This window comes from Drosophila gunungcola (genome assembly GCF_025200985.1).
Source record: "Drosophila gunungcola strain Sukarami chromosome 3L unlocalized genomic scaffold, Dgunungcola_SK_2 000005F, whole genome shotgun sequence".
NCBI lineage: Eukaryota > Metazoa > Arthropoda > Insecta > Diptera > Drosophilidae > Drosophila > Drosophila gunungcola.
In genome coordinates this window covers 1,194,173-1,221,539 of record NW_026453180.1, presented here as the reverse complement: position 1 = coordinate 1,221,539, position 27,367 = coordinate 1,194,173, and the positions used below count along the sequence as shown (strand labels likewise).

The 27,367-nt window shown below is 39.2% G+C and overlaps 1 protein-coding gene and 3 non-coding genes across 5 annotated transcripts; all 4 read right to left on the bottom strand.

Annotated features, from left to right (window-relative positions):
* Positions 1–774: 774 nt before the first annotated feature.
* LOC128259387 (protein rhomboid) lies at positions 775–20,604 on the bottom strand. Of its 2 annotated transcripts, none has more exons than XM_052991722.1 (4): positions 20,335–20,604; positions 3,706–4,116; positions 1,609–1,993; positions 775–1,528 (listed from the first exon to the last, which is right to left on the bottom strand). In XM_052991722.1, exons 2-4 carry the CDS (start codon positions 3,949–3,951, stop codon positions 1,212–1,214), a joined length of 948 nt encoding a protein of 315 aa, XP_052847682.1. In that variant the 5' UTR covers positions 3,952–4,116; positions 20,335–20,604; the 3' UTR covers positions 775–1,211. The 2 variants fall into 2 exon arrangements, with proteins under 2 accessions (XP_052847682.1, XP_052847683.1); XM_052991723.1 differs by having other exon boundaries at positions 3,706–4,113.
* On the bottom strand, positions 8,894–8,965 carry Trnae-cuc (transfer RNA glutamic acid (anticodon CUC)). The gene has a single exon. It is a non-coding gene; the product is annotated as a tRNA-Glu (tRNA).
* On the bottom strand, positions 9,211–9,282 carry Trnae-cuc (transfer RNA glutamic acid (anticodon CUC)). Its single transcript has one exon. It is a non-coding gene; the product is annotated as a tRNA-Glu (tRNA).
* On the bottom strand, positions 9,529–9,600 carry Trnae-cuc (transfer RNA glutamic acid (anticodon CUC)). The gene has a single exon. It is a non-coding gene; the product is annotated as a tRNA-Glu (tRNA).
* Positions 20,605–27,367: the final 6,763 nt, after the last annotated feature.

Sequence of the window (27,367 nt, the reverse complement as noted above, 5' to 3'; positions counted from 1 at the left end):
TCTTCGAGCAGCCGCATTTAATGTCACAAATATTTGTTGTCAACTGTCAATTGAGTTGGACGCAGTACGAGACTCGCGATAGCTGGTGACGACTTAACGAGAACTCGAGGTGATCCTCTATGCTCATCCGCGATCACAGATCCCCCGAGCTCTTCGATTCCGAATCGACGATCCACGTCGATTGAGGAATCGCAAATGGCTTGCTAAATTGGCTCAACTGGCTGGGTGGGTCGAATGTTTGATTGAACCATCAATGTCTCATCAAAATGCGCTCGTTTTGGGTGGTGGCTAGCAGTTCGGGGAGTCAGAAACGTAGCTTGCAGCTATTGAATTACCAACACATCCAGTACAAGTTTACAATTTCATTTTCGGCCAATGCGAAATCCAAAACCCAAATAATAATGCCCCCCCCCTAGCACCTTTTCAACCAAATGGCAAATGGGGCCACCACACGATGGGGCAATGCAATGCCAGAACAGAACAATGTCCAAAGCTGATGGCTAATTTCTGTTTTTGTTTGTTATTAATTTCTGGCACTACCCCTCAAAATGTTGGTCTATTGATTGCAACAGCTTTAGCTGATTGGGGAATTAGCATGTGTTTTTGGCGTAGTTTTTACCTCAGATTGGAATGCAAATGAAGTGGTTTGTCCGTGGGCCTGATGCCATTGTTCTCTTAAAAATACATTTAACATTTTTGTTTGCATAACAACACTGTTTCAAAGCTTTCACGGAAAATATTCACCAATAACAAACATTTAAAAGTGCTCTTTAGTTTGGTAATTTATTAAGTTTGAAATTCTTTTTAGAAATTCTTTTAATAATTCGATTTTGGATATATAATATGACTTTAAGCTATGGTTTGGCATTAAAAACTAAATAGGCAATTCAATGGAGGAGTCCGTGTCCATCGTTTAGATACCCACCCAAACCCGATCCTAAGTCTTTGATGTGAGCCAGGCTCAGTTCTTGAAAGGCCCATCTCCACTCCTTTGGCATTGGCATAAGATAAATGTTGGGGCTTACGAGCTGAGAGTATTTTGAGCGATCCCCTCTTGAATTGGGAGCCAGGATATCCGATAGATATAGTAGATATGTCATTTGAGCACACTGTGTCCTGGGGAAAGTCTTACCGACTAGTGACTAGAGACTAAGACATAAAAGGAAACATATGAGCATGGGGATGCAGTCTTTGGCTCCTTCTGTCTCGGATCATCCCATTCCGAGGTCGTTCATAAGGTGCTGCCTGATCACCTGACCCTCCTCCTCGGCCAGCAGTTGGGCCGTGATCGTGTTGACCAGGTTAAAGGCGATTCCAAAGGCGCTGAATAAGCACCATACGCCCAGGGCTAGCCAGCGTAGGGGGCGTGGTCGCAGTTCACCATCAAGCTGCCGGAGGAGCAACAAACCCACACTGATCCCGGCCAGAGCTCCGGTCATGTGGGCAATGTAAGAGACCGAGGGAGGCGTCTGAAGATGCTGCATTGCAAGTTCACGAGAGTAAAAGGCGTAGCCCAGATCGCAGAAGACTGAGAATGACAAAAAATAATTATATAATTTGACTAAGCTGTCGAAAATTGGTACTCTGTAGGATAAAAAGTTTACTCACCAAACAGAACAACAGCCAAAAGCTGGAAAACTCCATGTCGCATCTGGCCAAAATTGAGCAAAATGCTAGCCAGTTGGGCAGCCAGTAGAGCATAGACTCCGCCACTGGCACCCACCAGATAAACCTCCGAGTCCACCACAGAAGTTCCCAAAGAGCCAGCCAAAACCCCGGCCATATAAATGACCCCTGTCCTCAGTGACCCATGTACCAACTCCAAGGGTACTCCAAATAGCAGTTGGGTAAGTACATTATAGCCCAGATGAAGCCAACTGGCGTGGAGCAGGGCATAGCTAAGGAATCTCCAGAGCTGAAGGCGCTGGTCCGGACGGTAAACCAGCAGCGAATCTTCGGGTGGATCTGCACTCACCCATAGAAACACAAGGATCTGTGAGTAAAAATCATGTATATGGTATTTTAAAAATAAAATTTGTAAGAACAGTCATCATATCAAAAACAAGAAAAAAAAACAATATTTGGTCTCATTTCTCAGTCACAAAAAGGTAATATTTAATTAATTCTTGTATCCTTTTATTTGCTTTATATAAGAAACAACCTGTTTCATAAATATCCTTTATCCCGAACTAGTTCCAGATTAGCACTCTTAATAAGTTAAGGAGGCATAAGGATTTCACCCTTAGCAATGTATGAGCTTACAAATAGAGATTTTATGTACGAAACAACCTTTTCCATAAATCTCTTTTATCCCGAACTAGTTTTGAGCCCCTTGAAAAGCATTGGTTTCAAGGGGAACCCCCGTACCCATTCCCATACCCATACGCACTCGAGGCAAAAGGAAGGTAGTAATAAAATCATCAAACCCGCACAGCCGAGAAAGCTTTCAGGGGAAGAGGTGGAAAAAGCAACCCCCAAAGGCGCAGACTGCCAGCAGACAGCGACGAGACGTCGCCATCAATTCCCCCCTTGAGCCCTGGACTTCCATTTCTTCCCTTTTTCCCTCTGTGTATGCCCCATTATTCCCTCCCTAAATTCCCTTTTTTCTGTGGCCTGGCGGCGTCCAGTCTGTGTGGTGGGCAAAAAGCCAGACGCGGAAAACAAATCGTAGACGTGTTGGATTTTTCGCACGCACTCTGTATCCCTTCTTCTATCCAAAGGCCCCCTTCTACCCTCCTCCCTTTATGCTACTCGTATATCCTTTAACGGGAAGCCAACATCCATTTACAAATGCATTGGACTGGGTGTTTGAGGGTCTCTAAGTTGTATTCTGTGTGTGTGTGTGTGTGTGTGTGTGGTGGCCCTGTCGGCAATTTGTTTGCCTCAAAAGTCAATTGCTCGACCAGATCTCAGATGTGCGGGAGAAATGTAAGAAATACTTGGGGGGCGGCCTTTTATCTGAAGGTTGGGGCTGAAATATGATACAGCATTTTTGTTATGGCCAAACAAACAACCCTCTTCGCTGGCCATCTCGTTTAACTTGAGATACAAGACGCGCGGCAGACGTGACTGCAAGATGCTGGCCATTGCGGCTTTAAATACTTGAAGATGGGGCTAGGAACACTAATGGTGAATGGACTAAAGCAGCATCAAATAAGTAAAAACACTATAAATATTTGTTAAAAACTATTTCCTCACTGATTACTTTTTATTTTCAAAGGGCATATATTTATAAATACCCTTACATATGTAAAAAAGATTGAAGAACCAAAGTATTATTGACTTAAAACTTCTTAAAGTCTTAAAAATATACATAGATACTTTATGATGACCCTGTTCCATCATAAAGCTTTGCCATACCCAGGAAAAAGTAATGAAGATTAAAGACTTATCGTAATAAGTAATTGCCTAGACAGCCATCAGACACAAAATATCAGGGGTTAGATGTGAGCCGAATCCAATATGTTGGCTATCCCAAGGGTTGTGCAGTGCAGCTTGTAATGCCAACAATTAAACCGAACCAGAATGTGGCCAGAATGTTGTGCTTTTATATGCGATGTCATGGCAACCTTACCCCACATGGCCATCCCCCAATTTGAGGCCACCCCCCAAATGTGGCTTTTATGACCCGCAATCAACCCTCGAGAAGGGTAATCGCATTAAAAAGCGGTCACATTTGGCGCCCAACGTGGGGCCTCTACTCACCTCCAAGAGCGAGGCGAGGATAATGAAAAAGGGTGGAACCCACTTGGAAGTTTTGGGTTCCCCCTCAAGATGTTTCGCCCTGTGATTACCCCAATCCGGGTTACTTTTGGTCGCCGGTGCTCCGGATTCCCGCTGCACCACCGGCTGCACCGCCATCAGCTGGTCACAGCAAACGCCCAGCACCAGACCGGATTTCGACGAGGACGGAGCCGGCGGCATTTGCACAACGACGGTACTGGGCGACATCTCCTCCTGCTTCCCCTGCTTCGTCTATTTTTGGGGCGTCTGCCTTGTGACGGTGCCCCACTTAAATGTAGCAGGAGCAGCTGAATCAACGGCGGAGGCGACGCCGGAGACGGCTTCTGTCATGGTGAGATGAGCGGAATGCTGTCTGGCCCCGGCGGCGGCCTGCTGGAAGGAAGAGCAAAAAATATCACCTTAGAAAATATTTTTAGGCATTGTGTTAAACGGAAAGGCTTTGGAAAAGACAATTTAAATACTAGCGTTATATATAATTGTTTTTGATTGTAGACTGTCTTTAGTAAATAGCCTATTGAATGCAAAGTGGTATTAATAAACTTTACAAATATATTTTCTTTTAATTGTTTTTAATAACCGTAACTAAAGAATTGAATACTGTGTCATATGAAAAGGCTTTGAAAAATCCTGTAAGTTTTTATTTCTAGAAGCAATAAGGTAATCTTATTATTTTTTGATTATAAAGTTTTTTTTAGCAAACTAAGATCAAACTGGTAAAATCCTAAACAATATTTTTTTAAGGTTGTTTTTTTCTACATCTATTAAATAAAACTTTAGCTTAAACTAGAGAATTGTACTATATATCTTCAAGGTCTTAAAAGTATCTATAAAACACCATGTTATTACGCTCAAAATAATATTTCTTGCAAGATAGTAAATATAGATATTCGAAAAAAATTCATATCAAAATCAAACGAAAACAAATTTAAAGAACACGTTTCCATTTTGAGTTAATCTTTTTGACTCAGCAATTAAATCTATGTTATTTTTAACTCTGTTTTTTCGACCAGTGTAGCAGAGGATTACGCGGTGCTGACTATGGCCAAATTAGCTCAAGGTTGTCTCTCTTTCTGCGCCTGTCTCCGGCTTTGACGACAAGTGCAGCGCAATTTCTCCCCGGCGCGTCTCGATTTGGCAGACGACGATATTCGACATCGCCAGAGGCGCCATCATTCAGGTCTACATATCCCCCGGGCTCCCCCCGACCATCCCCTCGCCGTTCCCCCTTTTAATGGCCCTAGACGACCATAAAAGAGTCAAGAATTTATTTCTTTTTTTGCACTCACAAGAAATTTATTTCCGCTGCGGCAGCACCAAAGAAAAGAAGGCCAAAATGCAACCCCGAAAGTGCTCAAACTTGAGATTAAGACGGAATTCGGAATTCTTACCCGGAGAAAGCAGTCAAAGGAAATGGCCAAAAGGCGTTTTATGCAATAGGCCAGGGGACTTTGGAGGAATAAGAAACCAGTCAAACCTATGATCGTAAATCTTGAAGCTAAATGTTGCATAAAAAAGTAATGTAGCTATTGTAAAATCCAATAAAGTGGGCTATCTATCATATGTCAGATGGGTAGGATATATTTATGTCTGAGCAAAAACTTTTTACATTTTATTTATGAAATGTCTTACAAATTATTTAAAATATTTTGTAACAGATTTATGCTAATGCTTTAACTATTAAAAGATCACCATATGTAGATACATGTTAAGTTTTAAACATACAACTTCAAAACCGATTGTGTATCTCAAGGATTAATTAAATTTTATGTGTTCCCTGTTTTAAGCGAAAGGTAAATAACTCGTACGCAGACTAATCTAAAAGAAACTGTGTGCTTTTTCCGGAGGGTTAACTATTTAATGTGCATGTTATGGTCTTGCCTAGTTTATGTTTTGGTTTATTCTGTACGGCTTTCAGCTCAGAGGTCCCATAGCGTGTACTGTTCCCTTCTGGCGTGTCCTTTTCGGCTCTGTTCTGTTGTGGTGCGGTGCAGTTGCTCTTGGTAATGAGTTTTAATGGTGATTACCTTTGGCCCAAAAGAACAGGGATAGTAGTGGAAGGTCCTGTCGTGTTGTCCTACCCTGCCTGTCCTGCACTTCGGTTCTCTGTTTCCCAAAAACTTGTTTCGCAGACGGAAGTGTTGCTCTTGGTCTTCCCCTTAACGATCCTGGCGCACAACTGGCAAACCGGTTAATGGATCCCGATATGGGGACCAAAGGGGCAGGCGCATGCCAAAAACTGTAAAAATATCGACAGGTGTATCCTTAATGTCCTTAAACATCGATTCCTGGTAGCTTCGAGCTCCGGCTCCTTGTTGCTCAACTTGGTCTGCCGCTTTTTCTGCCGTTGTCCTTGGCACGCAACTTGTTCGTGTGCACAGGACACTGAAACGCACAATATCCTTGAAACAAACATCCAACTTCCTCTGTGCCACCTCGTACTCCTCGCTTTTTTGCCCTCTGTTTGCCTTCCTGCTTGGCTCATTTGGCAAAGGCAAAAATCGAAGTTCAACTCGCCGTTGAAGTTGATTATGCAAGCCAACCTCCTACGGTGCTCTACCAACATTTTACCTCTCCCCTCCTTACACAGAAAATAATATTTAAGAAAAGGCAGGTTATATTTTTTTTTATCAATTTATTAAAAAACATGTAATTCAAAAAATATCAGACTTTTAACCTTTTTTTGATCAATGTTCTTAAATCGAGACCATATGGTGTTCCATAATATGAAAACAAAATAACAACAATAGAAAATAATATGTAATAATAAAAAGATTGTACTTTATAAATGTTTTATCAAATTATTTTAAAATTATTAAAGTAAAAAACAAAATTAGAGAAAATTATTTTTTGAATTCCCTCATTGTGTTGCTCAAAAGGCTGAAATAATGAGGTTTCCAAATCTAATTTTATGATTTAATAAATGTAGGATGTGTTGCCCCCAATCTCCTATCTTTAATCTTTCCATATTATTTTTAGTTGGTTTCTAATTTTCAATTTAATACCAATATCTCCTAAACATATCGCTATGATTTGCATAAAATTGGGTGGGTAATCGGTTTTATCAATCTAGTTTTCCAGTGTCCTGCTCCTTGAGCTGCTGTTCTAGATTTCCTTACTCGACCGCATTTTGTGTTTGCATTGGGCAAACATTTCATTTACATAATGCTGACTATTTGTGTTTGCATTATTTGCTCGCCATTCCTTTCCTCCAAGTACTTTTCTAAGGTTATCAAATATGCAAGCGTATTGCCACCCATTTTTTAGGTATTTTCTTTTATTGATTTATGAGGCTCAATGGGCGTACAAAATTGGCTCGAAATACATTCGAAATTATTTTACAATTCCTGGGAAATTGCACGGCAAGAAGAGATTTCACCTGCTGAATAAATACGGTTAGTTGCATTTGGCAGCGAAAGGGCAAAAGACAAAAACAAATTTAATTACTGAAGCCGCAGGGTGCAACGCCACCCAAAAGAAATAGTAAGAGAAAGAAATGTAAGGAAAAAAATACATAATTACAACGCGGCTTAAATGCCTTTGGGTCGAGAGCAAAAGTTATGGAAAACGAGTTGGCAGCTCCCTCAATCCACACAGTCAGTGGGCGGGTCGAAAAGTGAAAGAATAACGAAGAAAGTTACGTTAACAAAACGCAACAACAAATGAACTGCAAGCAAACGCAACTACAACAAGACGATGAACATGAACTACCAACAATGACGAGAAAATTATTATAAAACTATAATTGAAAAATGTTTACTAGGTGGGTGGCTCTTATGTAGGGTGATGGTGGGATCAAAGAAAAAGTTACGGGAGCTTACACAGAGGAAATTGATATCTACACTTTTGTAAAATCGTTTGTTTATTGGAGCTATTTAAAATTTAATAATATAAAACGTAAGAAGATCCTGAAGCTTAAAAGAATAGGGGTATAAAAGTACAGGTTTTGTTGTTTTTATTTTTCTTTTCATTTAGTTATTATTTTTAAGAAAAGGATTTAGCCTCTGAAAAAATTCCCACATTGCAGTACATTAAAGGTCACCAATAGGAGCTTTCACTGTAACCCAACTCTGGGAATGGTTTTCACTTTTATACATTTTTTCCAAAAGGTTTCTTTTCGCATTTTTGTATGAGACGATAATGAAGCGTTATGAAAGATGTACATAAAAAGCGAAATGGGGGGTTGGGTGAGTTAGTTGGGAAAGGGGGTGGCAGGGAGGCTTTGACGCCCAAAGTCTTAGCTGGTTTCACAATAAAATTCCGACAATTGAAACGAATGCGATTAAAAGTCGCGCACGCCATCCGAGAAGAAATGCGAAAAGGGGCGGGGGGCTACGGAAAAGTGAGAGGGGGGCAAGTGGAGCATCGCGATAGCCGGCGTCTTGGAATTCTCAAGCCGAGAAACTGGGAAACCGTCGACCCACGCAGGCTTCAAAGTTCATTTCCATTTGGGTTGCATGTCAAGCTGCAGTGCCACAGGAGTGAGGAGAGGCGAATGTGGGAAGCAGGCTAGCCCTGTCCCACTCACTCCATCCCATACCCCTCTCCCTTACTCGCACTCCGATGGATGGTCTTTCTCTTTGCTTTCAATTTAATTGTAATTTCTTTTGTGTTTATTGCGTTTTTGTGTGTCTGCTGCTTACGTTTTAATTTCATTAACTTGTGTTTACTGTGTGAAACACTTGCCCTTACTCGGACCCCCCTTTTCCCTCCTTCGGACCGCCTCTGGGCCATAAAACGCTTCACATAAAACTAAACCACAAGAGCTTGCCTCTGATTCTGTTGTTGTTTGCACAATTTCAACAGAAGAATGAAGCCGAGAAGCTGCTCTTGATGTCGAGTCCAGATTTCGGAGATTTAGAACGGCCAACGGAAAGAAATTTTTAAGCTGCCCAATTCGTTGGTGGTCTAAAAGTCAAAACGACCCATAATTATATTGGAAAGTAAAGAAATAAAAACGAAAAGCTGCTGTAAATAAGTTTAGAATGTTTCCCACATTAAACATTTGTAGCAATACATATATTCCAACTATAGACTAGACAGCATTCCTACCTATTTATTTATTTACTATCCTAGTGCGATAAGATTAAGCTTATATAATTGAAATAGCGCACAACTTTGTTAATAAACAAAATAAAAATTGCGACCATATTTCCCATACCGGGAATTGAACCCGGGCCTTCCGGGTGAGAGCCGGATATCCTAACCACTAGACAATATGGGATTTCACTTGCCATGATAAGAAGTATTAGAAAAGCAAAACATATTAGTTTTGATATAAACATTTTTGAACTTTTCTTATTGAAAACATAGAATTTTATAAATTTTTTAAAAGCAAATATTAAAATAAACTGTTGTACAAAAATGCTTCTATTGGATCAAAAATACCTTATCAAAAACATTTATCGACAAGCAAGGTATAAAACAAAAACAAAGCAAAAACAAAATTAAAAAAAGTCAAAGCCATATTTCCCATACCGGGAATTGAACCCGGGCCTCCCGGGTGAGAGCCGGGTATCCTAACCACTAGACAATATGGGAGTCAAGATTTCTCATGCTGGATGTGAATAAGAATTCTGGTAGTACTTATTTATAGAGATCAGGTCTTTCATTATCATCAGATTATAGCCTGTTTGTATTGAATGATATTGAACAAAAATGATTTAGGTTTTATGTTAATTATTAAAAACAAGTAAAATCTGTTGAATAAGCACATAACTTTGCTTTTTTTTTAGATGTCTTAAAAGAATTAAAAAAAAAAACAAAAAAAAAAAAAAAGAACCATATTTCCCATACCGGGAATTGAACCCGGGCCTCCCGGGTGAGAGCCGGGTATCCTAACCACTAGACAATATGGGATATGAATACGTGGCGCGCCAAACGCCAGTTTGAGTCAAGCGGCAAGCAAGATCGTTTTTCGTGCGCCGCTTGAACGTTTGCTTTTGTTTTTGGAGATTTATTTTGACCGACATTAAAAATAGCCCCTAAATCACAAATTTCTACGTAGAAAATCCAAAGATGATGACGAATGTAAATAACCTATGTATTGGGTTGGATTGGCTTGAAATGGAATGCAAAGCGTTGGCATATGCTTATAACTCTCCAGTTGGATCTGTGGAAAACCGCAATTTTACCCTTTTCCTTTCTTGTTCCGTCTCCCTGCTTAAGTATTTATGTCTTTTCGTATATTTCTACGACTTCGCATCAATGCACAAATCAGTTAACGTCCGGCAGACGACAACGGACGGTGGATGGTGCACAATGGAGGATGGACGGCAGACGGCGGACAGACTTAATCACCTGCTGCGACAAAGACACCACCGACTGAACCAACTGAACCACCTGACCACTATTGTTTTTGCTGCCTAAACAAGTGCAGCGGGTATCCATGTTTATTTTACGGTTCAACGATTATTACCAGTTATTGTCTAATGCAACCGTAAAAGGGGCCACCGAGGGGGGAAGGTAGGAGAGGTCACACGCCCCACCGCCACTCCACCACCACACCACCACACCACCAACAAAATACCACCTCGTCGGCAGACAGCGAACAGCAACCACAAGCAGACTACCGACAGACAGAATCGGGGAGCGAGGGGGAAAAGTGGCTCTGGACAACTTTGGGACTGCAGTAGGTGTTGCCTGCAACCACCGATGGTGCAAGGTCCAAGTGGGTGAGAGTGCACCGAAAAAAAAACGATCTCTTTTTACACGGCTTAAAGTTTTTTTTTTATAAGTACATATACAACATTTTTTTTACAGATTTTTATTTTGGCAAATCTAGATAATAGTGACATGGTATTTTTATTTATTAAACAATTTTTTACTTTTTTTGTTTAAAGTTAAAAGGTTTATAGTTCCATAAAATACCATTATGTTATTCTCTCTGCAGTTGGCTAGTATGTGAGTTGGTTGTTCTTGTGGTCCCTGCTCATTTCGCTATCAATATTTCAAACACGTTCCAAACTTTTGCCTTTTTCAGAAGGGAGTAGAGTCCAGTGCAGAGAGAGAAAGAGGGGGGCGGGTCAAAACGGAAGTTCACACGGAAATATATGAAAATACAAGAATAATAATAAAACGAAAAACAAAACATAAAAGACGGCCAGACAGGCATAATGCTCGTACATATAATCAAAACGGAACAGCCAAAAAAATGTGGAAAAATGAATCACGCAAACACAGTCTGTGCAGATCGAATCGGGGTGGCTAAAGTTTCATATCGTTGGGGAATTGAACATTCCCAGATATATATCCAGCCCAAAAAGGGGACGCCAATTTCGTAATATGGCAACTAAAACGAAAATGAAAATGAAAACGAAAACTACAGTCGAAATCCAAAGACATAGAGCCAAGTATTTGCGGAATGCCAGGGAGGAAATGACGAACACTTTGGCATAAGGCCACAGTTGAGATTGTCAAGGAGAATCTAAATAAAGGGGAATTAATGTGGAAGTGGATGTGGTTGCTGGGCAGACGATGACATATCAATAAATTAAGCACGCAGCCGATTAAAGAGCGTGGCCCAACGAGACAAAGTCTAGACGAAGGAGAATCCAATAAACCACCCACATACATACGAAAAAATTTGTTACAAATATAAACATGTGCTGGTTTTATATATTTGTATTATTTTTCAAAGCTTAAGGTTTGCACGTGCAGCACAAAAGTTCTTAATTTGTAAAGAGCTTTTGTGTTGTGCACATATTCCAAAAAAAACTCAAAAATATATAAATACTTATTCGTATGGCCAGCAGATGGCATTCTGAGATCACTCGATGAGCTTGATTTATGGCTTGAGAATTTCGCCCGAGTCCGATCTAATAAATATCTATGGAAATTGCAGCACGAACTCTGCGAGGCACTGTGATAATTAACTTCCATGCTTAAGATACAGAGATACAAGTAGCGCCGAGCGGGTCAATTGCTGCCTCTTTCTCCATCAAACCCAACCCAAAGCCCCCTCTTTCTTTCTGCTTCTCTGCTGATTGTGCCGAGTGAAGCAATTTAATGCAAAAGCCATCAATTAACCCGCTTTTACCGCCAGATACAAAAGTATCTTTCGCCGCTCGCTCGAACTGTTCGATGCGAGATGCAACGATTTGCACGTAGTTCCGTTAGCTAATTGGATGCTGATGGCTCACAGCCGCCGATTCAGTTTCAGATTCCGATTCCGACTTCGATTTGGTGGCCAGGAAGGATGAATGGAAGGAAACTGGGCGGAAATTGCCCTGCCAGCCAATGGAACATTGACCCAGGGCAGGAATTTGCCAAGCGCAGCCAAGTCCGCTTGTTTGTTGCCCCATGAATAATTAATTTATGATTTTTCTCATTGTAAATCATAACAATTAATGTGGCATTAAATGGTCAGAAAGGAGGAGCAGCGGTTGGAGGCCGACATGACCACTGCCAAAGGCGAGCAGCAACATCAAAAGGCAATTATGCTACCCCAATCCGCAGTGTGGTTGAGCAGTGAAAAATGTTAATAAGAAAACACAGCGAAAGAAAAGTATTTCGCGGGTTTGGGGGCAAAAAGGGGCGGAATTCGCACGCTAATGGAAATGAAAATGGAAATGGCTTGACAAGCCTTTTGTTCTTGCGTTTTTCTTCTCTGGGAGCCAAAGACAACCAAAAGAAGCGAACCACAGATTGCTCAGAAAGGAAGATAGGAAGGAAACAGTTGGGGGAACACAAAAAGTCAAGAGACAGCTTAAATTGCCCCTTAAATAGTTCTTAAATAAACAAGCTACCTTAAAGATGTCAGAAGCCTCGGTTAAATGGGGGGATTCGTGAATTTATTCTATGGGATCCAAAAGCATAAACTCATGTCATAGCGTTTTGAAAAGAAAATTTCTCGTTACATTTTAAGAAATTAATTGAAAAGTGAACTTTCGATTATTAACCAAAACTTCAACCAAAAACATAATTTTCCCAGAAACTATTTTAAATTGTCTAAAGAAATTATTTTAAAATGTATTGATTGAACTTTCTTTTGTTATTAAGATGCTACTAGTCTTTTAGGGCTTTTCCAAAAAATATTTTCATCCGATTTCCAACATGATTTCACCTGTGGTCAAGTTTTCTCAAGCTCCGTGTACCGAGTAGCTAATGTGCGATCCATTTTTCGTGCGACTTTCCACAGGCCAAGAAAATCGCGGGCATAAAGCAAAAGCGGCGTCATTAATGGGTTCGATAGCTGAGCAAAGTCGGTGCAAATGCGGTTCACACCCCGATTTCCCCTTTGTCGCCCTTTTGGAGCTCAATGAACTGGTATGTGCCCCGCCCCGATTATCACATTTCGATTAGCGACGACTCCAAAGCAATATATAGTGGAGTGGAGCTGCGCTGACCCGCCAACTGGCGTTCATAACCACATTAGCACCGCTGGCGCTGCCCTCGACCTCCTCCGATGACCCACCTGCCCCGCCCCTTCCCCCTGCTCAGATCCATATACTAAAGTATATATCCCCGATCTACATTCGCTACCTCGACATTCACTGCGCAACATTGTTGCCGCAGTCTGTGGGCCCCCTTTTCCGTTCCCGTTCCGCCCCCTTGGACCGCCTCTTCTTCTTTGGACGAAAGCGGCGCCTACCTGTACCCCTCCCCCCCTTCACCTGCCCCTCCCCCTTTCTTGGCGTGGTAATTATTCGCGCTCAGGTGAATACGCGAGTCTGCAAAGCGTAACTTGTAGCTTGTAGATACATCCACGTATCTCTGCGCACGCATCTACATATGGAAAGCCATGGGCATGGGCCGAGGCTGGAAACTGTGAAAAGCCATAGAGATGAGCAGGTGCACTCCAAGGTGGGTTAGAAGAAAGCACTACTTGTTACATAAATGTCATAAGTTTTGTTCTAAAATCTTAAAATAAGGATTTATTTTAGATTTTGACTATACTTTTTATGAACAATAATTAGTTTTAAGCAAAAAAGAATACTAAATAAAAAATAATCTTTGTTTTTATTAAGTAAGAATAAAACTTAAAATTAAAATCTTTGATTTTATTTTGGTACTCTAAAATTACCATATCGGCAAAATAAAAAAAAATATATTTATTATACACGTGCCCTTGCAGACTTTATTAAAAATTTGGTCAAATATTTGTAAGGTCATAAGAAGAAATTTTTGACCCGATAAAGAATATATATTCCTAATCAGCATCATGAGCCCATAAAAGAATTCCAATAAATCCTTACCATGCATAATTTTTAGATCCTAATGTTTTTATTGAATTTTCTCATAAAAGGTAAGTTATATGGATGGCAATGCAGACAACTTTTCATTTACATTCAGCAAACCTTAAGTTGATCAATTTTTTATGAAACTGGGTGACACTAAGGCTATTAAAAAAGGCTTGGGAACATTTTAGGGAGCAAATTCTGCACTATTTTAGTTAGGAATTATAGGTACAACGCTTCCAATAATTTAAATAAACCTTTATTTAGATTTGAATTATTTTAATAAAATTTAATGAAATTTTATGCCAACTTTAACTTTAGGTACCAACACAGTACAGTAACGTATATGTTAACAGGTGGTTCGCAAAACGTATTCACTTTAATAAAATGGTTCAAGTAAATAAAGTTGGCAGTATAAAATCAAATGGGATTTTTAAAAATTCAGCTAAATTATGTTCGGCATTTCCCCGATAGACTTTTGTATCTCATCTGGTCTCGTGAGTCACGGGACCATCGCTTCGGTAGATGGACAACGTTAATCACCGTTGCCGTTTAGCTCACTGAGCTTGTTGTTGGGGCTCCGCTTGGGGATCTCGTCTGGAAGTTGGAGCTCTACTATAGCTGTTGGCTCGCATAGTTTACATTTTATAAGTTAATTGAGTTAACTGTGAAACGCTCTCACTTTGTGATCATTTACAGATGCAGATTGGCTGGGTATCCGCCAGATACTACATATATAATATATATCTGCAAGTGCATCGCATCTATCAGATGCAGTACTGATCATCGGGAACAACTATTAATGGGTGGTCAATTCACATCCCTCACGCGGAGTACTGTTGCTTTAATTATAAATACTTTCCACCTTTTTGTCGGCGTTTGTAAATCTGCATAATTCGTGTTGCGGTTGAAAACATTAAAATTAAACAAAAACAGAAAGAATAAAATAAAAAAAACAAACACGCGGGCGACCAACAATTTCATCTGTTTGCTATTTAATTGCCATGTATGGGTATTCCATGCATTTTTTCATTTTGTTCTATTTCACTGGACATTTCTGGGTTTTACTCGATTTTGGTTTTTCATCTCTGCTGTTTTTTAATTTTTTTTTCTACCATTTCGTTGTGATTCACATTCTGTCAATGCATAATAATAACCTAAATAGCTGTGATAACCCTTTGTAAACGATTTGCTTTCGGTTTGTCCGGGATTTTTGCTTAATTCTATTATAAATACTACATGAGGACAGTGCGTAGCATTGGATCAAAGGGCTTTCGACTGTAAAAAAAATAACAGAATGGGATAATTAAATTTATTTAAATCAATTTGGTACGTATAAAAAATCTTGTATTTAAAAATGTATGCATGTTTTAATATTCATTATACCTATTTTAACTTATTTGAGGGACTGTTTTGGAAACTGAATCTATATTACCCACTCAGCTTGAGTTTATTGAGTTTTGTAATTGGACCTTATTTAATTAAATAGTTGAATAATCTTCCGCTGGCAAATAGTTGTCACATGAGAGTCACACTTTTTTGCTAATGCAAATATGAAATACCTCTTATCCGTGACACCCTCGTCATATTCCTCTCGCAAAGCAAAACCATTTATACGAATTGTGTCAATAGCTTGGCTTTGATAGTTGTCAACCAACTTCAATTGCTGACGTCAAAGACTTGGCCCACGCTTCGTGAGAAACTGGTTTTTGGGACCCCCACAACCGAATCCCCCTTTCAAAGCCCTCGAATATTTTCTTATCGATGCGGATTTCAGGTGTTCGCATTGCGTGGGCCTGACTCACCTGAACTCACCTCAACGCAGTTCGTATTGGTCTGGTTCGGTGCAGTGCGGTGCGGTGCGGTTTTCTAATAGAATTCGACCCTGGCGGGGTTCCGTTTCACTTTTCGCCAGATTTTTGAGTTTTGGATTTTTTTCTTTTCGACTGCAGTATCAACAGAATTTGTTGAGACGGTTTAGTGTCGTTTCACACGTAAGTTGTAGGCCTACAGTGGTCCCTCAACATAACATAAACCTCAAAGGTTTTGTGAATTTATAGTCACTTATAGTTAGTTATATATAACTTATTACTTTGAGTGCTTATATTTCCCCTAAAGCTATACATTTAACAATTCGAATCATGTAAACATTTTTATTGTTGACCCATTTAAATTTTTTTTTTATCATTATCAGTTAATGGTCTTTGAGAAAGGACAAATCTTTTTTGGCAAAAGTATCTCAAATCCTCTTTATTTTCTAACAATGGAACTTCTAATTTTGGTGCAGCCACTGTATCTGTATCTGTGGGATGCATTCTTAGCATGTTTGTTTGTTGTTTGCATTGCAGTATTCACTTTTTTTTCAACCATTTGTTTGCTTTGTTTTTGTTTATCGCCAGCCAGCTCGCGAATCTTTGTTGTCTTATCTTCGACTGCTCTTCTTTATTTTCTGAATTTCTGCTCTTTTTCTTTTGTTTTAGTCGCGCGCACGAAATTTTCACCTCCGTCGGACAGCATTGATGAATGAAAAGGGGGCGGGGCGGAGAAGACAGGTGAAAAAGGGGGAAATCGACGATAAGCGATGAGTGTGCTGTGGAGTTCCCTTGGTGGCTGAGCTTTTTGTTGCTGCCGTTGATTCTTGTGATTCATATTCCGCAGTCGCAGTCGCAGTCGAATTCGCATTTGCATTTGAACATTGCGCTGGTTAGGCATTTTTTCCGGCTAACCCCCCGCAGCTACGGCTCTGTACTGCCCTTTTTTGAGAAGGCCCCCCCTGTTGATGTTTGGTGTGAAATATTTACGTGTAGACAACATTCTTCCAACTGCAGTTGCAATGGCAACTTAAAATCCCAGACTTCAAGAAGCAAACATACATAGCAAACTTATGCAAGTTTACCGCTTTCCTTGGCATTTTTACCCATGTTTATTTTCGGTGCATTTCCGTCTGCCATTTGCCAGAGCACCTTATCCTACACCTCACCCATTTTCCTATATATCACTCCACCCATCCTGAGCTTAAAGAAAATAAATCTTAGGAAAAAAGGTTAGCAACGATTGTGTACCCTGTTACTTAAAGTATATTTAATACAGTATCTGTTTAAATGAAATCAATTAATTAAAAATAATTAATTTTTATTTGAAATATAATTTTATTAATTGGAGGTATTTATTTTTTCCTTTTACAAATCTTTAAAGATCATTTTTAACACAAATCTAATTTATTGTAATGAAAATATTCTATATTCTTTTACAATTTTACAAAAGTAATCAAAACAATTTCAAAAACGGAAAAAGAAGAAAAATGTTGCTATTAAATAATTAAAGCTTTTACAAACAAACTTCGATTGCAGTTTTTCGAGACAGTAAACCCTATTTCTTGGCAATCAAACACCAGAACCGATTTTGCACCACTCAACTCCATCAAGGGTATTTTACTGAAAAAAGAGTTTCCTTCGCTATTCATCTGCGCTTTACTTTTGGCATAAACATTTCCTAAACTTTTATCTAATTCAACAAACTGCAGCAACAACAGGCGACAGCAACAACAGGCCACTACAACAACAACAACGTCGTCAGTTTCATCCATTTTGCAAGGTTCCCAAGACATTTCCACATTTTCCAAGTCATTGTTCTTGTTGTTATTATGGTGGGCTCCATCTTTGAGCTTTTGTTTTTCTTTATTTATTTTTCTTATTTTCTGTTGTTCTTTTTTTTAGTTTTTTTTTTCGCATTTTCAGCGTGTTTCAACTTGTTAGGCATTCAACTTTTCACATCGTTGCTCTGCTTATTTTTTGTTTTTCCGCCGCGAAGGTTTTTCCTTCAGCTGAGTGTGTTTGTTTTTTCGGACATTTCGGTTCGGTTTGGTTTTGTGCAACACACGCCACTTGAATTCTTTGTTTGCGTCGCCCTGAGACTTTGGGGCGCCTCCGTAAAGGGGGCGTGGCTGGTTGGAGGGTGGGGGTGTAACTTCTGGTGGTGTTGTGACTTCAAATAGTTGCATAATCTGGCAGTTTTTGTGGAATTTATTTCATTTCTTAAATTGGTAAATTAAATTAGATCGAACTACCAAAATTTCTGAAGGCGTTTCCACTTTAAATAATTGCCTAATCTTTTTTAAATTTATTGCGCTTCACGGGCATAAACTGCACTAATTTATTAGCTCTGATTTGTATGCGTTTCGGTGAGTATCTCATAGATACGATCTGTATCTGAATCTGTAGTGTGCGTGTGCACCTTGGCCGACAAGACAAACTACAAAACTGTTGGAGCCATTGTCTTTGCAACTCAACTTGAAATGTCTGCTTAGATTAATGCGAATGCGAGAGGGTCTGACACTAATGAAGGTCAAAGGTGGTCCAAAAAGGGCGGAAAGGGGGTGGTGGGGGAGTTGAAGACAGCTTAAGAATGATTAAATACTATAAACTGTTGACTTTTAGTTGAAGCTGCCTTGAAAAAAGGGGGGAGAACACAAATCAGTTGCTGAACTTAATAGCAGTCACAAGAAGTTTTGGCCAAATTAAGTTCAGAGGAAATGGGGGAGAACATAAATAGTAATTAAAGTTTTACGAGTTGGATAGTAAATTTAATACGTAGAGCTTAAACTTTCGTATTCCTTTGATCCAATTTAACTTAGAAAACTTTTTCGCATATCTTTTCATAACTTTTCCACTTCTGCACACACAATAACAAAAGAAAAGTAACCCAAAAATTGAGTAAACAAAACTAAGCCATTCAGAAATCAGGTCTTTAGATTTTTTTCCCTTTTTTGTTTGTTTTGCTGTTTTGTTTTAATTTGGCTGTGCGTCTTTCGCTCTGATCTGTAAAAAAGCAAACTTGACATATTTAAAAAATATATATTTACAAACAAAAAACGAACAAGAGCCAAGAAAAATTAAAATGCATTGCGTATGATTTTTTTAAAAATAGCCAACGCATTAATTTTTTTGTATCTTGCATGCACTCAACAATAAACAAAAACTTAACCAGAGACAAAAGCCCAAGGCAGCCGACTACCCAGTGATTGAGTCTTTGATTTATGTATCTGAATCTGAATTTGATTATGAATCTTCTGCACTTGTTTGCAACTTGCCGCCTTTTGATTGAGCACAAGTTTCCCAGGCAAACAAAGAATTGATATTGATGCGTTTGAACGAAATACTTTTTAAGACTGCGTAAATAAATCAAAGTTCAAACAAAAGTAAGCCAAATGTGGAAGCGTCTTCCCCTGAAAATAGTTTGGTGGCAATATGGATGTCCAAACTGGGAGTTTGAGGCCCGCCCACATGGAACTTGGCACACTGGCAGTGCCACTTCATAGACCACTCCATCGATCGTTGGCCACTCCTGCCTACACGCACTCACGTCTGCCATTCACGTCCATTCCGTCCGATTCCATTCGAATTAGACAATAGAAATCGAACAGCCAACCAGTAGCTGGCCAAGAAGTTGGCCAGAAGTAGCACTTGTCCGAGATCCCACAAAAGATATCGAAAAAATGGAGCAGGGCAGTCAGCCCACATGAAAAGTGGAGGGACTCCAGCGGAGAATTCAACGGAAAGTGGTTACCATTTGCTGACAGCTCCAGCTTTGGCGCAAAAACAGTATTCACTTTAACCCGCGTTTAACTCAACGCCGCTCCACATTGCGTATACGCAATGTGTGACTAGTGGGTGGGCTCTAAAGGAAATGCAGTTAGCCCATTCCGTATACGGCAACAAATACGGATGCCGAACGACAAGCACAGATGTTTTCACAACCCAAAAGATACAAAGCAGCCACAGATACTGATGCTGAAGCTGCTGCTGCACTGACACATGCAGATTTACATGCACTGAGATAAAAATAGGACGTGCAATTAAAGGCATATTTGAGTTTAAGAATAAAGTAACTGATGAAGCTTAAAAAAAAGTTTTTAAAAATGGTACAGATACATTTAGTACAGATTAAATAAAAATAATTTTCAACTTGGTTATTAAAAAAAATGATTAGCCCAGCATTTTATGGCAATTTAAATAATAAAGTTTGTAAGAATGGTTAGTTTTTTATTTATTTCAAAATTAATAAAAATAATTTTCAATTAAATTGTCTTCTTTTTATTTTAAACAAATAAATCAAAGGTTTCTTGATAAATGCTTGCAAACATTGTACATTTTTTGTTAGCCCTATGGTGGATATAATTAGTTTGTTTTTATTGTTTTCTCAAAATGATGTGAAAGTCAATTATTTTTTTCGCAGTGATCACTCTACTCAAATAAGTTCAACTCAGCTTGGTTCAGTTTGGAGTTGAGTTTTGTCAAGTTTTAAGCCGATGGATTTATTTTTTTGGGGTTTTGTATGGATCTTGGAGGGTGAGATACAGAAGTAGATGGGATTTTAGAGTGGTGCGATCCAAGGTGGTGGGGGTGTTATGACTTACCGAAGGGGGTAAGAAATGTGTTGACTTTTTTCTCAGGCCATCCGGGGAGGTGGAGGATTTTGTGTACTATGTTAGATGGTGTGATTCGGCTTCTTTTCCTACTTCTTCTCTGGAGCGGATGAGCGACAAGTTACTGCGGCAGTAGATCCGAGCAGTAAATTGTTTGGCAGTACGAATGCTACAGGGCTTTCCACACGGTTTTCCCTTGAGTTTTTCACTATTTTCCCGTAAACCGTTAGTGGCGCGTGCTGCCGCCGGTTGCCGTTACAAAGTACCGTTCACAACTGAGCTCGTTTTTTATGCGACCCGATACTTTTATAGATTCGCAAAGTGCCGGGCCTGGCCAAAAACAAAAAAAAGGGGTAGAGGCTCTTACCGGAGGGTTTACACACGACTGTGTTAGTTGCCCGTTGTTGTTTGTTTGTTTGTTGTGTGTGTTTTTTATTTTTGTATTTTTCACCCCTTTCGAAAAGCCGGCTCTTTCTGGCCAAGGTAAGGCCCCTGCCCCTTAGCCGCCGCCCCCTTTTTGAACAATAAAGCCAGGTGCAGCAAACATGTTCGAAGTTCGAACGCGTTGCCAAGTTTTCCTTTGTCGTGCCTTTTTGCCTTTGCCCGCCATCCGGTGAACGGTAAACCCACAAGGAGTCGCGTGAGGAAGCGAGAGGGGGGAGTGTGCGACAGGGAGAGGACGAAAAAGGAGCCGGCTGCCTTTTAGCAGCAGCCGCAGGTGGGACAGAGAAGAAGGCAGTTGCAGATGCAGCCGCCGACTGATAATCAACAAGCTACTCCTCAAAACTGCCCCCCTTTGCAATCATCATGGACTTAACATATTTCTTAACTACTAGCAATTTTTTAATTTTGCATTTGCCTAAAGTACATATTTTTATTTTATAAGTGGTTTATGCATTTAAAGATTATTCGACCTTTTCATAATGCTTACCTTTTATCTACAGCACTGAACTCGAAGAATTTAAAATAACAATTTATTGTTATTTTTTGAAAACATTTATTTTGCACTTACTTTTTCTTTAACAAACTCTCTTTAAAGACATACAAATCAAATGTCTCTCCCTTGGCAAAATAAATAAAATTACTTCGCTCTCAGCTGCTGTTTCGCCTTGTTTATTGGGTGTCAAAAGGTGCATCCATCAGATACAAGATACGAGCCACCAGCTACGATAAACTTATTTATGTGGGCTATCTCTGGCATCTCTTGGGACTCATCTCTTTTGTGTCTCGCGACTTGTTAACATATCGAATACAATTCTGATATGTTTGTGGCCTCCCCATTTGTTGAATCTTCTCCCTACTCAAATAGCAAACATCGAAAGAGCAAGATACCAATACATTAACAATTGGCAGAAACATCTTCGTCAAAGATGCCTCTGTAGCAGCGAATGCCGCTGACAGCTGATGAGGGCGCCGACCCTTCGTACCGCTTTCACTCCCTCTCACTCTCACTCCCACACAGCCACACTACCCCTATCTCATTCGCTCCCTTTGCAAATCCGCTTCAATTCGCGCAGATTGGATTCAAACTGATTTCGGGTGCAGAATTAAGTGGCAGTTGAACGAGGGTCCATGTATTTCAGCTCTAGAAAGAAGGGGCACGAAGATCCTTACGAAAGGAGATATTTCGCTGATTATCTTATAGATATGAGGGTACTATCAGCGATGCGAAAAAGGAGTTAAATCACTTGCTAATTAAACCCGTTACTAGGGTATGCATTCAGATCCTTTAAAATCTTAAGTATATAAATGTCGTTAAAATTTAAAAGCAATATTTTAAATTCATTTAAATGGTCCGAATCGAGTCTCTTCGTTTAAAATTTATTTGGTCAAGTGAGTTTAAGTACCTTTTTTTCAAACGAAGTCCAAGCTGCATTAAAAAAAAGCTTGAAATTAATTCCTTGCGCCGTTAATGAAAACATTTCCGATCCAATCAAAAAAAAAAGAAAACACAAGAAAAACATTTGCTCATAAAAATTGCATTGGCTAAAAAGACAATTTTTTAAGTTGTTATTGTTTCGTGTTTTGTATATTTTTTCGGCGCTCATTTCCACTCTCGCCCATTTATATTTTTTTTCCAACGTGTTTAATTGCCGTCCCTCGGAGCCGCAAAAAAAATAAAGAAAATGAAACGAAAACAAAGAAAACATCATAAAAGCCAAAAATACTACATACAAAAACAAGGTGAAAATATTGCGCAAAGCAAAAATAAAAAATAACAAAAGAGGCTAAAACAAAAATCAAACAAATTCAAACAGAGGCGAAAGCAAAAGGCAAAAAGCGATTTATGCAAAATACAGATAAGCCGAAAAAAAGCAAAGACGATTAGGCGATTTAACGCACGCAAAATAAAATCCAATAAAATGCGATTACTATAGGGGACTGAGCAGGGACGGGGCGAAATAAAACAGATGTGCGACACGGGCAAAAATAACAGTAACAACCAGTGGAGCAGGGAGGGTCACTTTGGGGCTCAAACACTTAATCGACATTTTTTTTTTAAATGTACTATTTTAAACAATACAAGTTCAACTTAAATTTTGGAATTTTGGTTTAAGGAAAGAATGAGTTAAGCTCCTCATTATTACAATTTCAATTTCAAATTATGAAAAGAAAGAATATCGTTATATCTGACCTAAACAAAAACAAATGTATCTTAACGTATCTTAACGTATTTTATGTCATTTGTACATTAGTATCTTGGAATAGAAATAATGAAATTTTTTTTTCTATTTAAGCATTTATTATATTGTGGCTTAAAATATTAAAGTTTTTTCTAATAAACCTCCTCTACCTCTTAACAAAGTCCTGTCTACGCCACTGGAACCAAAAACATTTTGAGAAGCTTGTTTCCTCAGGGGTTTGTTGTTTATTTTGTTTGCATCTCGTGCCAACGAAAGAGATGTGTAGTTATAGAGCGAAAGACATAGCCTCAGTAGAATATCCATTGACAGGAAGAGAGCGAGGAAATCAAGGATTTCAGTCAACTAGTTTTTCGGGCCTCACCTGCCTCTGCCACATGCCGCTGCTCAAATTACGCTCCCTTTCCCTTGCATCATTATTTTCGCACTGCTTCCTTTTTATCCCTCTATCGACTATGGTTCTTATAAAACATAATAATTATTATGACTTGCTCCGTCCCCTCAAACCTCCGTAATACTCGCCTTGTGTCTGCTTCCGTCGCAGACAGCAGAAAAGAGATGGCAGATAGAAGGAGAAAAATAAGGATATATGTATAGTATGAATAGTTGCACTCTTACTAAAGAATATGAAAACAAAAAAAAGAATGAAGATTGAATGACAGTAACATCAGTATCTTAATTCATTTTTAACATTTTTTATCAAGATAACAACTAAGTGAATTAAATTAATTAAATACTCTTTCTTTAAATCAATTATTTAAACTGAACTCTTTAGAAACCACAAAATAATAAAAAATATAAAAAAGAAATTGCATAAGAAAATCGTCATCAGCCCGACAAAAATAATCTTCTTCCACTTCCTAAAAATATAATGTTCTAGATTTCTATAAATATAAGTAAACAAAAACACCAGTTTATAAAACACTTTCATCGATTATACTTTGTTTATTGAGGCACCCAAACAGATATTATGAAAGCAAGAACTATGCAAAAGATAAAATTGCCTACGTTAATAAATATTTAGCTTACTGCTAGAGTTTTGGAAATAGAAATGACACATTCGACTGTCGAGTGACCACTGTATTAAAAGGGAGTGAGTAGGAGAGGGACAGAGATACACACGACAGAGACAGAGGACACAGTCTGCTGCAGCTGCGAGTATCGCCAATGTCAATGTGCGATTCATTCTGCAAAACATTTCGAGACATCGGGCAAAGCAGTGTGCCCCTCCCGAAAACCTCTTTTTTAATACACTCCGCGCATACAAATAAGTAGGTGGAGGGGAAAGGGTGGGAGGGGACTGCTCTCGGGCAAACGGAAAACGGAAAGTGGCTGGTCGTCATTTTATTGAGAAATCCGAAAGGAAGAAGGCACAAGCCAAGAAGTGGTTGGCAGAGGGGCACCAGCGGCGGGTTAAGGGGGCACGGACATGGGGTTAAGGAATGCGACGCCTGCCGCATAATAACAAAACAACAGTGAGTATCTTAGTATCTTAGGATTCGAGTGTCTGGGTGTCTAAAAGAAACGCAGCCAAATGCATCCGCACAGTGGGCACAACAAAGTTGCTCCCATAAAAGCGGCGGAAAAGCAAAGCAAACCAAGGCAAACAAAACAAAAAACAACACAAGAAACCAAACCACAACACCTTGCCAAAAAGAGTGAGATTGTATCTCAAAGATACTCACTCTTATACGCTCGAACATGTTCGCATAACCGCTCTCTCAACTGTTGCAACAGCTGTTCGAACGTGCTGCGTATAAGAGAAGGTGTGCCACACACAACATGTTGTATAGAAGAGATGTGAGGACAAGTGCTTTGAGGTTCGATGGTTTGTATTTCTTGGTTTATAAAGCGGAAAATGGAAAGAGGAAGTGCAAGGGGGAAGGGGAAGTGCAAGAAAGATGAATGAGTGGGAGATCGAAACAAGATCGTTCATGATCGGTGGTGAAATAGAGCCAGATATTTGTGCAATATGACATTTTTTGGGTTATGTAGCAACAATATCAAACTAAACCTTACATGTAGATGTAGCCAGTAGACATTGTTTGGCGAATAAATAATAAATAAATAATTAATTCTTTATTTACCTATTCCTTTTTTTTGTTTTGTGATTACGGATTTTACAAAACAAATAAGAATTTATTTTAAGAATGGTGCTATTTAATAATTGTTATACATATAATATATACATACATATATATATAATTCTTTAGTAATTTCCGTCATAGTAAATTTAGAAAAATCCATCAATGGGCTACTTTTCCATTCAAATACATACATATGTAAGTGCGAAAACAGAATAGAAACCGAAAAGTGGAAAAGAACTACCGGTTCCTAATAGTTTATTAAAGCAATTAATTTGTGTGTTTAAGTAAACAATTGGGTTTCCTTCCTAAACACGCATTCAAAACAAACAATTACGAATTCTGCATATTTTTAACATCAGAAAGTTGGAACTTCCCCGAGTTTTTTTTTTCTAGAGCTCCCATCCATCACCTGGTTAAATTCAAACTTTACCATTCAGGAGCTTCATCTCTTTCTCCTGGCACATCTCGAACTCTTTCTCGCATCGTAAAGCCATCTCTTTTCTTTGGGGAAACTTCGGCAGTGGCAACTGTGCCTTGTCCATTAATTCAATGTAAACCATTCAAATGAAATCCATTAGAGTTTATATTTCAGCCATGAAACGTTGGGGGCGTTTTGGGTAGTTGGCAGATCCAATGGGCCACTATATGGCCTCCTCTATATCCTCTTTATCCCACCGTTCCCCTTTCCTACACATGGATAACGAAGCCCACAAGGCTCAATTTAAAACCAACTCTCGTCCTTTTCCTCAGCACACAATGGCCTCCTTTACCCGGCCAATGCCAGTTTGAAAAGCTTAGCCGAAAAATATTTGCATAAGATTCAAACTGCAGGCAAGAAACGTTTTAGAACCCCCTTTCCCCGCATTCTTCCCCTTTGCCCACCCACATTGCAGGCCAAAATAAAATGCAATTTACCCGAAATGAAACAAAATAACTAAACCTAAACCTAAAAACCCCCCTATTTCCACTTGTGAGTGGCTTGGTCGAAAGTTTTGTTCAAGTTTTCGGCAGTCAAATGTGGAGTTCATATTTGCGTTGGAATTACCCCCAGCCCCATTTCCGTCCCCACTGCCTAATTGTATGAAAATACTTGGATCCTTTGCTTTCTGGTCCGGGCCAAATGGGAATTTAAGCCCGGCAGGAGAACAGAACGCCGAGCGACCGCCAAAAACTAAATGAAAATGAAAATGAAAACGAAAACGGAGTGCAAAAGGAAGTCAAGGTGTCGCCGCCGCTCGATTTCTTGACTTCTATTGGGATCGAGGGAGAAATTGGCCTTTAAATTACTTAAATTGTCTTAAAAGTCACTGGAAATGGTATCTATAAAAATATATTTTTTTAACGAATATAAAATAATAAAATACAGGGAGAAAAAAAAGTTAAAAGTCTTGAATATGCAGAATTAAAAATGCAAAATATTTGGCTTAAAATGGTGCCTAAAAATATATATTTGTGAGAAATGCAATAATAGATTACCTAATTTTCTGAAATTTAGGTTAATAAATTATAATAAACAATATTCGACAAATAAAATTAAGCCATATATTTAAAGAAAATAAACTTAAATCTTATAAGTCAACTCTCTAAATGGCTGCAGGCGTTTTAAAACAAATTAACATATTTTTTTCTCACGGGGAAAGTAAAATTAAACCTAGCAAAATAGTTTTCTTAAACTTCTGACATTTCAGTGCCAAATACTTACTTTTTTTTGTATGACTCCGAGAAGAAAATAAGAAATGGGGACAGCAATGTGTTTTAGGGATTAGGAGAATGTCACTGTGGGTTGGATTCAAGCCATGGCTAGAATCAGAGAATCTGTGACGTCAACCGGGTATTGACTGGGCAAAAACATCTCGGGAAATTGGCTGGATGACCAAAAATAGTGGGGGGAACTGAAGCATTGAGTGGGTGGTCAGGAGATTTGTTTCTGTAGCAGCTCCAAGTGCAGCCGAGCATTTGACAGCCCTGGCATATGCAAAATTTACATTTGAATTAAATATTTGGCACCCTCCCTTGCACACTGGCGATATATGTACTATGTATATATCCATATCCAAACCACAAATGTCTGACATCTCTGGATTTCAGGCTGTCTGCTTTTCCCACCCACTCTCCACCCGCTGGGCTGCAATTTCGGCAGATTAACTTTATCCTTTTTAATGGGGTTCTGCTACCCTCTTGAGCCCCTCATTTAAGTGTGGTTTCTTGGGACACCAGAAAGGTGTTTGGTAATAGGGATTATAGCACTGGAAAACGGATTGAAACAATTACAAAGTTTTGATATTTTAGCAAAAC